Raw genomic sequence first — 14637 nt, 5'->3', positions numbered from 1 at the left:
TGCAAACGAGATGGTACGCCCAACGCAACAAGATCACAGTACTAAAGAACCTCAAGTCTTAAGCTTGGGTAATATTTGCATGATAGATGGTTCATGGGCATCCACAACAGAGTTCAATGGGTGTGGATGGGTTTGGAAGGATAGCTTTGAGAAGGTTCAACTTTTGGGGACAATAAATTACATTCGACGTGAATCGGCCTTGCATTCAAAAATAGAAACATTACGATGGGCGATGGAGAATATGCTTCAACATTCGACATACCAGAGCTTTTGGACGGATTGTAAGGAGCTGATTGCCATGATTAAGGAGTCTCATGCTTGGCCAAGCTTTGCAATATAATTGGAGAGGATAGAGACTCGTCAGATATGCTTTCCCAGACTTCAAGATCACTCATGTTCCACGAGCGTAAAATTAGATTTTTGACTCTTTAGCTATGACTGCGAGGTATTTCCATAGATAGATTTTTTATTGGTTGTTCTATTTCGGTCTGGTTACTTAGACCACTTCAAATTTGAGTAATAAAATAGTCATTCGTTGTCAAAAAAATTAAAATTAAAATTAAGTGGAGTCAACTAAACCGTTTACTTACCTTTGCCCCTGCAACTGATAGATTAAGAAAACCTACAATCAACTAGGATGTAACTGGTAACCAGAATGAATAGGAAAAACATGAATATGAATAAAATTTTGGAAATGATGAGAAATGATGGTTCATTATCAAAATTAACAAGGAACAATTTTACATTATAATTCTCTACAAAAAAAGGAATGAGAAGGAATGAAGAAGAAAAAATATTTCTGATGAATGGTAATCTTTTTAAAGAATGTTAAGGAATGTAGTTTTCCTCTCAATTCCCTTGGTTAACATTCAAACCCTTAGGGTGTGACTGGTGACCAAGGGAATAAGGAGGAACGCTATGTTCCTTAATATTCCTTAAACTTTTCATTAGGAATAGGTTTTTCTTTTCATTTCTCTTCATTCCTTTGTTTGTAGAGAATTATAGAACAAATCAATTTCTCATTAATTTTGATAAAGAACTATCATTCATCATCATTCTTAAAATTTTATTTCTACTCATTTAGTTCCTATATGTTCCTATTGTTATATGCCTGTAACTGCGGAATTACATTTTCTTGGTATATATATTTTTACACATAAAATATACTTAAACTATCATTTTAAATTGGGTTTTTGAAAGCATGAACATAAATTATATTAGTATCTAACTAAAGGGAATCTAATAAACCAAAATACCAAAATCGTTAATAGTATCTAAGACTTGTTATATACTACGAAGGCCGTCTTATTGGGTATTTAGTTTTAATCTGTTCGGCTGAAAGAGTAAAATGACAGTTGTTTTGAATATGAGACTGAAGATCCTATCTAGCAGCCCACTGTTGCCATGTAGATGACCACTGAGCAAAACTCACGTTAAAACCCTCCGGGAGAAGCTCGAGGGAGATGAAATGACTGATGGCAACATTGATCATATCAATAAACCCAGCTCGCACCTTCCCGCAATCCAATGATTCATTCTCTTCACCTCCCACTTTTTTGCGTGGTCAGAGATGTGGAAATCACCGCCGTGGGGTCACCATGGCCGCCGGAAACACTACAAGAAAACTGCTTGATACCGATGGACAAATCCGTCATAATCTCGTCGGGAAAGTAGCATACCGATGGAATACCGACGAAATATGTCCGTCGGTATCATCTCGTCGGTATACTGATATTCGTCGGCAATTCGTCGGCAAAATACCGACGAACACATATCGTCGGTAAATACCGACGAACATATTCCGTCGGTTTTTTCTAAAATTTCCGACGAAACACATCCGTCGGTTTTTTCAGAAAATTCCGACGGAATATGTTCGTCGGTATTTATAGAGAATACCGACGAAGAGAATTCGTCGGAATTTTCTGAAAAAACCGACGGATATGTGTCGTCGGAATTTTTAGAAAAAAACCGACGGAACATATTCGTCGGAAATATGTAGAAATTCCGACGGAAAACTTCATCCGTCGGTTTTCCTTTTTTAATTAAAAAAAAACAATTTTTATAATTCTTTATTTAATTTCAGGAAAAAATTGATAATTTAGAATTTAAAAACATTATAGATATATAAATTCAACATTATTATACATTAAAGTTATGAAAAGTAATAAAAAGTTTTTGAAAATTAAAAAAACAACTAAAAGTCTTCACCGAATCGGCTCCTAAACTTCTGCAACAAGGTCTGGGTGGGAACATTGTTTTGCTCCATAGTCGTTCGGTTTTGCTGCAGCTCAACCCGGATTTCAGCATTGTCATTCTTGAGGAACTCAATCTCCGTATCTTTGGTCTTAATCTGCTCCATAAGCTCATGAACCAGTGGATAGTGAGCTGAAGAAGAAGAAGAAGCCCCTCCGGTCGAACGAGCCAATCCAACATAACGGCCCTTTTTCCTTGGAACAGCCTGAATGAGAAATAACAAATACATATCACACACATACTCACGCACACACACATATCACACATACATAGCAAAAAGAAATTAGAATGTACCTCGAGAACAAGGTTGTTGAGTTGCTCTACGGTTAAGGAGTTGGAAGATGCAGAATCGCCTTCTTCACACATAGAAGCTTGAGTCGCGAGGAGATCCTCTTTTCGATTTTCCACGACCTGGATTACGTCCTGAATAAGTCCATCCTGAATCACGCCAGTCTTCTTGTTGGTATAGGCATTCTTCATCAGGGTAAAATCATCTACGGGAACTCCACCGTTTTCCTTCATCTAAAAACAATATATTTAGTATCACATATTTAAAAATGAATAAGAAAATCAGATTAGAAACTTACTAGCTGAAGTGCTCGGGTCTGTAAACTTGTTGCCCCTAAGTTGTGGACAAACATCCCTTTCCCGCCACGGCTGCTACACCGATTTTGCGAGTTGATTGTCGACAAAGACTTTGTCTCATCTTTCGTCCAATGACCACACAAATCCCGCCAAACGTCTGGGTTGATGTGCTTCGGGACCTCACCAACATCGAATTTTTGCTTCCACTCATTGATCCGCTTGGTGTAGTGCGAAGCTGCTTTGCGGCGGAAAACAATTTTCACTTGTTCGGTAATCCCTGATTCCCAAGTGAACTCTTGCTGCAAAATAAATATAAATTTTTTTTTAGAAAGTTACAATTGGTGGAAAAAAATTTATAATATTAAAAATTGAGAACATATACCGCAAATTGCCGAAACCAAAGTTCTTGATCTTCTGCAGGCATGTCATAGAAAGTTGGATAACCACGCTTTAGCATCGTGTACTCCATCCTAAGGCTGTTGGTGATACCATTGCCAGACAAATCAAACCTACGAAATAAAACCAAACACAATTAAATGTAAAAGATGAATATAAAATGAAAGAACCTTTTAAAACAAATACTTACCAAGTGGTGTTTGGGACAATAAGATAATTTGGATCAAGGCGCTGAAGCGATTCTCGGCCAGGTTGCCTAACTAACTCCGCAACAGTCATCGTAGTAGGCAATCCTCCTCCTCTTGAACTTTGAGAAGGGCCGGAAGCTACAGAAGGGGGGGTGCGGGCTGCTGGAGGGGTGGGGGCTGCTGGAGGAGTGGTAGCTGCAACTGGGCTACTAGCGGGTGACGTACTCTGAGTGACTGAAGAAGTACCCCGGCGAAAACGACGTCTAACTATAAGAGGAGGTGGTTCATCCCTACGAAAAAAAAACATTAGTAAGCTTTTTTATTATTTAGAAACGTATTATAATTGTGTTTCAAAAAAAAAAAAACGTTTTATTATAAACGTAGTAAGCTTTTTTATTATTTAAAAACATTAGTAAGCTTTTTTTATTATTTAGAAACGTATTATAATTGTGTTTCAAAAAAAAAGAAACTTTTTATAATTAAATTTTTTTTATAATAATTAAAAAGTGTTTTTAAATTAATTTAACGAAATTATATAATGAAAAAAATATAAAAATATGAAACGTTTTATAATTAAAAACGATTTTTATATAATTAAAAAAAAAAATTTTAAAAAACTTTATTCAAATTAAAGAAATCCAAAATCTATAACTCCAATCACACAAATCGTAAATAAAAACTTCAATCCCGGCCCTAAACTAACTTCCAAATCCCTAATCAATCTCAAAATCACATAAACCCTAAAACTAACATTGTAACCATTGAAATCCCATGAGAAAGATAAAAGAATTGAAAATCTTACATGACTGGGTGAAAGAGGAGGTCGAATTTGGGGGATTACGTCGGAAATCGCGAGGGAGGAGGAGGGAATCGCCGGAAATCGCGAGGGAGGAGGAGGGGCTGGGCGGAGAGAGAGAGAAAACGGGGAAGAAATGAGGAAAAAGAAAGATTTTCTCTTATGTATTCATTTAATGAACCGACGGATAACCGACGGGTTTTTTCCGTCGGTATTTTATCTACCCGTCGGAAATCCGTCGGTTTTTTAATATTGGCGGTTTACCAAAATTTTGCGCGGTACAGCTTGACCCGTGTAATTTTTTAAATATCGACGACCTTATCCGTCTGTTCTTCGTCGGTATAGTTAATTCCGTCGGTAATTTGTCGGAATATTCCGACGAGATACCGACGGATTAAGTTTTAGAGTTTACACAGGGTGTCGAAATTATTTATATTTGTTATAAAACTTTCTAAAACCAATATATTATGTTATATAATCATAAAACATTCTAAAAAAATGTTCTAGATTTGTTTGAGTGCTACAACTTCTGAGAACTGGCACAAGCCAACTTAAAAGTGTATGATGACAACGATCCAAGGATCGTTCCTTTGCCTAATCCGCGGATAACGAATATAGCAAACCTGAAAAATTATAAATTATATAAGTCGAAGTAATTATATATGATTACTTCCGATGGAAAATATATTTCAACATACATACCTGGTCAGCTTGTGAAGCAAGAATGAATGGATCGTAAAAATCCAGTCGTCGTCGCGAATGTACAGATGTAACACCGAATGCGTCAGTGCTTACTCCGCGACCAACAACGTTGTCGTACCACTCACAGTTGAAGACAATACATCTCATGCCAATCATTCCCGGGTACTGAATTTCCAAAATCTCGCGTACGTTACCGTAGTAGACATCGTCTCCGGATGACGAAGAAACCCCACAATCAATTGTTCTCCTTACAGTATTTTCCTTAAGAACTCTGAATGCATATCCTCGTGTGCAATATCTCGGATATGACTTTGCAACAAACTTTGGACCACAAACTATCTCACGTAACCAATCTTTAGGTGGGTGCCCAATAGCTAAACAATGGCTTACCTATAAAAACAAAAAAAAATGTTTTCGTTCATTAAAAGATAATAAGTAAAACGGTTAGTTACCACTAATTACTGATTAGACACTTACATAATCAGAAAGCCATGTTGCAAAGTTGTTTTGCTTGAGTTGTTCGAGTTGTTCTTCTGTCGCATCCGGGTACTTTAAGCGCATCTCTGCCAAGTAAATACTGTAAAAAACACAAAAATGTTAGATATGTTTCAAAAATATTGCAAATAATTCATATTTTTAAATCTATGTACCTCTCATATTCAAGAATGTCTTCGCAGTTTGTAAGCAAATATGTGTGCAAATGAGCATGCTCAGCTACGGTAAGTATCCGGTCCGTTGACTTTCCACTATGTCGTCCAATTTGTGTAAACATGTTTGGCACATAAACATAATAAGTTGCCCTTTCACCTCTATCATCATGCCGTGCAGGTCTTCGACTTTTTGTTCGAACTTCTGATGGAAAGTAGTATTCAGCAAAGTTTGAGGTTTCCTCATTGATGCACTGAGCCACTATTGATCCCTCCACCTTGCTTAAATTCTTGACCTTCTTCTTCAGATGAAACATAAACCGTTCGTACAAATACATCCACCTGTACTGCACGGGACCACCGAGTGCCGCTTCTCTCGCAAGATGAATAGCAAGATGCTCCATAACATCAAAAAATGATGGAGGAAATATCTTCTCGAGGTTGCATAGGATCACCGGTATTTTAACTTCCAAATTGCGGATACCATCTGATGTGAGTGATCTCGAGCATAAATCACGGAAGAAAGCACTTATCCCTACATACACGAAGAAAACAAATTCCATAAGCATATATATATATAAACATTAAAAAATAATATGACAATTAATTTAACTATGTTAAATTTTAAAGTACCTGCGATTGCTTCGTGGACATTTCGTGGCAATAGTGCGGAAAACGCAAAAGGAAGGAGGCGCTGCATCATTACATGACAATCATGGCTCTTCAAGCCAGTAAACTTCCCTTCACTTTTGTCAACACAATTACGCAAACTTGATGCATAACCGTCTGGAAATTTAACACTGTGTGTTATCCAATCAAAAAACTCTTCTTTTGCAGTTGCATCCAGTCGATATATGGGAATAGGACCTTTACCGTGCTCATCAACATGAAGTTCGGGACGAGCACAAATATCAACCAAATCCAGTCTTGACTTCAAGTTATCCTTCGTCTTGCCTTGGACATCAAGGATGGTGTTCATCAAATTGTCGAAAAAGTTCTTCTCAATATGCATGACATCTAAACAGTGCCGCAACAAATGAGTCTCCCAATAGGGCAAATCCCAGAAGATACTCTTCTTATGCCAATTATGATTTTCCCCTACACCATAAATCGGTTCATGTCCGTTTCCACCCACGTCTGCCGTTCTATCTGCACCAAAATCTCTTAATTGTTCCTTCAACTTTTTGCCACTTACTTCTTCAGGTGGACTGTCAAACACCCTCTTGTTCTTTGTAAACAATGTCTTACTCTTACGATATGGATGATCGTGTGGTAGAAATCTCCTGTGACAGTCAAACCAACACGATTTCCGACCATTTTTTAGTTGGAAAGCATCTGTGTTGTCTTGGCAATAAGGACATGATAGCCTCCCATGCGTGGTCCATCCAGATAACATACCATATGCTGGAAAATCACTTATTGTCCACATAAGTACTGCTCGCATCTGAAAATTCTCTTTCCGCGAAACATCGTATGTATGAACACCGTGCTCCCATAATAATTGCAGCTCATATATCAATGGCTGAAGAAACACATCCAGTGATCTCTTAGGATGATCTGGCCCGGGAACGAGAATTGAGAGGAACAAAAACTCCCGTCGCATACACAAATGTGGTGGTAAGTTGTAAGGTGTCAAGATTACCGGCCACAATGAATATTGTCTTCCATGCTTTCCAAATGGACTGAAACCATCTGTGCATAATGCAAGATACACATTTCTTACCTCAGATGCAAATTCTGGATATGTTGATTGAAAATGCTTCCACGCCTCTGCATCGGAAGGATGTGTTATCTCACCATTTGTTAAGTGCTCAGCATGCCATCTCATTGGTTCTGCTGTTCGTTCAGACTGATATAACCTCTTTAATCTTTCAGTCAACGGCAAATACCACATTCGTTTGTATGGCACCGGAACTCTTCCAGTCGTATCCTGATAACGAGGTTTCCGACAGAATTTACATCTCTCCCTGTTCTCATCTGCTCTCCAGTAAATCATGCAGTTATCGATGCATACATCTATCACCTGATATGGTAAGCCAAGACCAGCGACCAATTTTTGTACCTCATAATATGAGCCAGGTGCAAGATTATCTTCAGGAAGAACATCTTTAACAAAATCTGCAATCGCATCCACACATTCTTCAGCCAAATTATAGTCAGTCTTTAGCGCCATCAATCGACTTGCGGATGATAAAGGTGAATGCCCATCTTTACATCCTTGATACAATGGCTGCTTAGCTGCATCTAACATTTCAAAAAATCTTCTGGCTTCTAGATTGGGTTGTTCTCGTTCGCCTTCCTCTTCACATGGGAAATTTTCTACATTGGGTTGTTCTTGTCTATCTCCTTCCTCTTCACCCGACGGTAAATTTTCTCCATATGCATCATATACCATCTGAACAGTCCCTATCCCAAAATCTACATCCGTGGTAGGTTCATCTAACCTATCGGCAGTTTGAGGTTCGCTACTACTACCATACTCAAATCTTTCTCCATGAAGATACCAAATCTTATAACCACGTGTAAATCCTTTCAAATATAAATGACTCCATACTTCCATTTTTTTGACACGGATATTATTCTTACAAGTAGAACATGGACATAATAAATACTTACTTGTTCTTGCTTCCGGTTGACTTTGAACCACCCCCATGAATTCTTGAATACCACGTGCGTATTCCTCCGTAAGTAAATTTGTATTTGGATCCATATGAGGTTGATCTAACCAAGAACGGAAATTATAAGGAGTACCCATAATTTATATTGTTTTGTTGTGATTTCAATGAATGAAGGAGAGGTCGTATTTATAATGAATTGGAAATCTTTCCGACGGAAAATATTCGTCGGTATTCCGTCGGGAATCATAACGGCTAAATTAACGTCCTAAACCCGTCGGCGTTCCGTCGGTAATTTAAACGGATACTAACGGCTACATAATCCGTCGGTATTTCGTCGGGAAGTGCAACGGCTGCAAATTCGTCGGTTTTCAGTCGGGAAGTATAACGGCTGTTCAATCCGTCGGTATTCCGTCGGAAAAACCGACGGAATTATGACCGAATTCTTTCATGGTCGGTATGCCGTCGGTATTTCGTCGGTATGTGTCAATTTTTTGCAACGGTCATATATTTGTCAGTTTTTTGTCGGTTTTCTGTCGGGATCGTATGACGAAATACCGACGAATGTATTCTGTCAGGATTTTCCGACGCAGTTCCGACGAATTTACCGAAATATATTTCCGACAAGTTTTCGTCGGAATTCCGTTGGAAAATCCTGACAGATTTTTTTCGGTCGGTTTTTCCGTCAGTATTGTCCGTGTTTTCTTGTAGTGAAAGGATCACTACTCAACTTTGAATGTCAGCCGCAACGCCACCTTGAAGGAGATCAAGACCGCCTACAGAACTTTAATGGATCACAGGAAACCTCACAAGGAGTAAGTCATTTATGAATAAAGTTCCTATATATCTTAGATATTTTACTGTTAAGTGATTATTTTTTTCTCATTGTTAATGTGGATCCATTTGACTTGTAAAGTGCATTCTTTGGAGGTGGTTCTGGCTTGGCAATGGTTGAATCGGAATGTGTTTTGATTTCACCAATAACAGAAGCCTAGACCTTATATTATGTGAATCGGGATGTGTTTCTGATGGCTTCTATTATTGGTGTTTATTTGATTTCACCTAGACCTTACTAATTTCTATTAAAAGAGTTCAAATTTATAATCACCTTTTTTTGTGAAATTATTTAACGACGTGCCTTAATTGGCTCGGTCAACGAAAGTTCATGATTTAAACAAAAGTCAATATAAAGTTGATGATTTAAGTAGTTTAAGCCAAAATTTATGTTTTAAATGGCTCAAATTTGAAAGTTTGGGATTTAGATGATCATTTTCCCAAAAGTTATATAAAACAAATGCTGGTACTTGACTGATGGCTGGTTAGACATGCTAAACCGGCATATGAGTGAACTACATTTCGACTACTACACTGTTTATGTATGTGCGGTCTTTGAACGAGAAAAGAATCATTAAATCTCTAGAAAAATACATATGTATATGAAAATTATACTACTGAAATGATACCTCTTTAGCTGTTTTCTAAGTTTTTAATTCATGTGAATCATATGATTATATGAAATGAATAACTTCAAGTTAACTATTTGAACAAAAAAAACTTCAAGTTAACTATAGAGAAATATATTTGTTATCTTTTCTGGCACATAACATGTTTGTTGTAGGCTTGTAGCCGTTGCTTCCCGAAGTGTAACGCTCAATTACATAACACTGTGACCATGGTGACAAATTTCATATGGGACCCCTTGTGATTAATATTACAGACTGGATCATATCCAAAAAAACACATCTGTATATGAACATTGTACTACTGAAATGGTATATTTCTTTTAGATTGTTTCTAAGAATTTTTTATTCATGGGAATCATGAATGTATGAAACGAATAACTTAACTACAGAAGAATATTTTAACCTTTGTATGGAAGATAACATAATGTATTTATATTTGATCTTTTATTCTTGTCAGCCTATAATATCTGATCTTTATAAATGATATATTCCCGACTAATGCATCTACAAGAGTATAAGTTGTATAACTATAAAATAATTAGAGCTTCACTTAATGGCGAGAGACTTTGAATTTGGTGTAAGTAAAGGATCACAGTTTAAGTTTATTGTAGCCGTTGCTTCACGAATTGTAACGCTAGTTTTTTTTTTTTTTTTTAAATTGTAACGCTAGTTACATAACACTGTGACCATCGTGACAAATTTAATATGGGCCCCTTGTGATTGATATTACAGATTGGTTCATATCGAAAAAAAACACATCGATACAGAGAGGAGACAGTTACAAAATAAAAGAGAATGTGTTCTTTTGTTATGTAAAGCTTTAATGCTGTAAATTATTGTTGTTGGCTTTTTTACATGTTATGGTCCTCCTACCAGTCCTTTAACCCACCACCCATGTTCTTCATTTTTGCCTTTACAACCATGCATCATTGATTACTCTACAAGAAAAATCAAGGTTACATGAGAAAAAATAAAAATAATCAAGTGTATTTACGAATAAAGAACATAGAAGTAAGTGTATAATCTAGAGAAGAGGGCTCCACTTTACTCAAATGCAGAGAATAACATGATCTTAATTCTTAGCACAGTTTTTTTTTTTAATTAACCCTCTGGATTCCATTAATCCGATATTAAATTAATTTTAGTCCCCAACTAAACTCATCCACTTGCTAAATTCTTCATTTTTTACTTCATCTACAGCATTTTGATACCAGTGGCAAGATCTTAGTCTAATCGATAATTAAGATTATATTGATAGAGAATCTTTAGCAGTTAAAGAGACAAGGCAGGTAGATTAGATAAGACAATAACAGAGCTAAAGCCTTAAAGGTCCCTCACATTCACAATCACACAGCGATACCAAACCATGATGCATAACTAAAACATAACCAATCACATTAATTTGTCCGAAGGATAGACAAGATAGATGACGTCACCCTTGTAATAGAAATATCGTTTTTGTCGCATTGAAAAGTTTTTTTATTTTAAATTAAATATTCAAAACCCTAAAAAAAAAGAGGAGAGAGATTGACTCTTAAGTGTTTGACTACTAGCTTCACCTCACTCCTTTCTCTGTAATAACCACCACACCTTTCTTATTCAGACCTCTCTCTAGGGTTTCGTTCTTCTTCATGACTCCGTCAATGGCGAGTAGTCTCTCCACATTCCTCTCGATTCTCCTCCTCCTCTCTCTCCCTCTCCCCTCAACACAAGACCTCGCCGCCGACAAATCCGCCCTCCTCTCCCTCCGCTCCGCCGTCGGAGGCCGTACATTCCTCTGGAACACCGAACAAACCACACCGTGCAACTGGACCGGCGTCGCTTGCGACGCCGACCGCGTAACCGCCCTCCGCCTCCCCGGCTTTGCCCTCTCCGGGAACATACCCGAGGGTATTTTCGGAAACTTAACAAATCTCCGCACACTCAGCCTCCGCCTCAACGCACTAACCGGCACACTCCCCTTAGATCTCGGCGCCTGCTCCGACCTCCGGCGACTCTACCTCCAAGGAAACAGATTCTCCGGCGAGATTCCACCATTCTTGTTCGGTCTCAGCAACCTCGTGAGGCTGGATCTTGGGGAGAACGAGTTCACGGGAGAGATCTCTTCGGGGTTCAAGAACCTCACGAGGCTTAAGACTCTCTACTTGGAGAACAACAAGCTCTCCGGCTCTCTTCTAGATTTGGGCTTGGGCTTGGGCTTGGATCAGTTCAACGTCTCTAACAACTCCTTGAACGGATCTATACCGAAGAGTCTTCAGAAGTTTGATTCTGATTCTTTTCTCGGGACTTCGCTCTGCGGTAAGCCGCTTGGTGCTTGTAGTGATGAAGGAACTGTGCCGAGTCAGCCTATTTCCGTCGGAAACATTCCCGGGAAGAGAAAGAGCAAGCTCTCCGGCGGAGCTATAGCCGGGATAGTGATTGGATGCGTGGTTGGCTTCCTTCTGATCGTTCTTGTTTTGATGGTTCTCTTCCGGAGAAAGGGAGACGAGAGAACAAGAGCCATCGACGTTGAAACCATCAAGCAGCTTGAGATCGAAGTTCCCGAGGAGAAAACGGCGGTGGAAGCAAACGAGCCATCCACGGCGGCGGTGAACAGCTCCGGGGCGAGGAAACTAGTGTTCTTTGGGAACGCGACGAAGGTTTTCGAGCTTGAGGATCTGCTGAGAGCTTCTGCGGAGGTTCTAGGGAAAGGAACGTTCGGGACGGCGTACAAGGCGGTGCTTGACGCGGCGACGTTGGTGGCTGTGAAGAGGCTGAAGGATGTGACGATGGCGGATAGAGAGTTCAAGGAGAAGATTGAGGTTGTTGGGGCGATGGATCATGAGAACTTGGTGCCGTTGAGAGCTTATTATTGCAGTGGAGACGAGAAGCTGCTTGTGTATGACTTCATGCCTATGGGAAGCTTATCTGCTCTCTTACACGGTGAGAGACTTGTCTAAATGATCTCTCTCTCTGCTAAATAACTGTGATTAATATTGTTAATACTTAATAGTTTCTCTGGCGACACATTTAGTAATCAGAGGCTGTAGAACACTATATTGCATAAGTTTTGTAGAATAATAGTTATTTCATGTCTGATTTACTTATACCAAAATACTATATATTATACACCTATACAGTAAGTGTTTTGTTAATGTTTCTGTTAATTAATTAGGACAGTAGTTAAGCTTTTTTTTCTTTTTTTTTTTAGTTAAGCTTTTGTGTGTGTGTGTGTGTGTGTTATGATTAATGTAATTGCTATGTTACAGGAAACAAAGGCGCAGGACGGAGTCCACTGGACTGGGAAGTCCGAGCACGTATCGCTCTTGGAGCAGCTCGTGGACTAGACTATCTACACTCGCAAGACCCATTGAGCTCTCACGGAAACGTCAAGTCTTCCAACATCCTCTTAACAAACTCACACGACGCACGGGTCTCTGATTTCGGCCTGGCTCAGCTCGTCGGCTCATCATCCACGACTCCAAACCGGGTTACCGGGTACCGTGCGCCGGAAGTTACTGACCCTAGTCGTGTCTCGCAGAAGGCGGATGTGTATAGTTTTGGTGTGGTGCTGTTGGAACTGCTCACGGGGAAGGCGCCGTCTAACTCGGTGATGAATGAGGAAGGGATGGACTTGGCGAGGTGGGTGCATTCGGTGGAGAGGGAAGAGTGGAGGAGGGAGGTTTTTGACTCGGAGCTGATGAGTTTGGAGAGGGTGGACTCGGTGGAAGGAGAGATGGAGGAAATGCTGCAGCTGGGGATTGAATGTACGGAGCAGCACCCTGACAAGAGGCCAGTGATGGTGGAGGTGGTGAGGAGGATCCAGGAGTTGCGCCAGCCGGGTTCGGAGCTGGTGGACTAGACCAATGGATAGAGGATTGAGAGGTTCACTAGTTGGAACGATGATATGAAACGCCAACGTTTTGGCGTTTGATGATGGATGTCTTTGTGGAATCTTTGTTGTTTAAATTTAGTTTAAGAGTATGGCGGGGAATTAGAGTTGAGGTCGTTAATTAGATATTCGTGATTTTTTTTTCTTAATTTTAATCTCATGTGTGGGCACTATGATGAGGAATTCCGTGTGGTTGTAATTATTATTGCTTTTAACTTTATTTCAGAATTGTTTCAGCCTTTTGTCTCTTTAATACCAACTAGAGATATATTTGCTTTTACATTTTTCTACGTTATTACTCCCTCCGTTTCTAATTGTAAGTAGTTTTGCTTAAAAACACGAATATTTAGTAAATTGTTATTAAAAAAAATATATCATTTAATCAATTAATTTAACCAATTATTAAAAACCTAACATTATTTCATTGGTCACACAATATTCAATAAATGAAAAAGATGCATTGAAATATGTAAACTACTTATATTGTGAAACAAACTCTTTTTGCTAAAACTACTTACATTTAGAAACGGAGGAAGTATTTGTTTTTCATAGTTACCATTTGTTTTTCATAATTAATGTTATTTCCTAGACTATATTCAATTTCACAAAACAAATGTACATTTTACAATCAATTTCACAAAAAAAATATGACATTGACTACTGAAATTGATGACATGGCTTCCAAAAAAATATGACATGGATAATTTCATTTAATGTTGATTTATATTTTTGGTAAATTTATTAGAATATGGTAATAATTCATATATTACATTTATTATTGATATTTATTTTTGGTAATTTTTTTTAATATGGCAATAGCTCATACATCATCTATAAAATATATATACAGTATAACCTCTTTAAATTAATACTCTATAAATTAATATACACTAAAAATCTCTATAAAATAATATAATTTTATAGTCTCAAATTGAGTTTTTGGTTCAATTAGTATATCGATAAATTAATATCTCTATAAATTAATAAAAAAAATTATAGTTTTGGTGTAGTCCCAACATTATTAATTTATAGAGGTTTCACTGTATTCATATATAACATTTAAAATTTCGAAATATTATTATTTTGTATAATTATACACTTTGTATTACTAAAACTTTTAA

General features: G+C 38.0%; 2 protein-coding genes across 2 annotated transcripts; one reads left to right on the top strand and one right to left on the bottom strand.

The window, feature by feature from the left end:
- Positions 1 to 4405: 4405 nt before the first annotated feature.
- On the bottom strand, positions 4406 to 8907 carry LOC106429253. Its single transcript, XM_013869998.3, has 5 exons — positions 6201 to 8907; positions 5571 to 6102; positions 5398 to 5497; positions 4921 to 5310; positions 4406 to 4841 (listed from the first exon to the last, which is right to left on the bottom strand). The coding sequence occupies exons 1-5, from the start codon at positions 8320 to 8322 to the stop codon at positions 4770 to 4772; spliced, it is 3216 nt and encodes a 1071-aa protein (XP_013725452.3). The 5' UTR covers positions 8323 to 8907; the 3' UTR covers positions 4406 to 4769.
- A 2187-nt stretch (positions 8908 to 11094) lies between these two features.
- Positions 11095 to 13796, top strand: LOC106429243 (probable inactive receptor kinase RLK902). Its single transcript, XM_013869987.3, has 2 exons — positions 11095 to 12567; positions 12894 to 13796. Exons 1-2 carry the CDS (start codon positions 11277 to 11279, stop codon positions 13484 to 13486), a joined length of 1884 nt encoding a protein of 627 aa, XP_013725441.2. The 5' UTR covers positions 11095 to 11276; the 3' UTR covers positions 13487 to 13796.
- The last annotated feature ends 841 nt before the right edge of the window (positions 13797 to 14637 follow it).

This window comes from Brassica napus, chromosome C1, assembly GCF_020379485.1.
Source record: "Brassica napus cultivar Da-Ae chromosome C1, Da-Ae, whole genome shotgun sequence".
NCBI classification, from domain to species: domain Eukaryota; kingdom Viridiplantae; phylum Streptophyta; class Magnoliopsida; order Brassicales; family Brassicaceae; genus Brassica; species Brassica napus.
The sequence above is the reverse complement of the archived record's forward strand: the minus strand, read 5'-3'. Positions and strand labels throughout refer to the sequence as shown.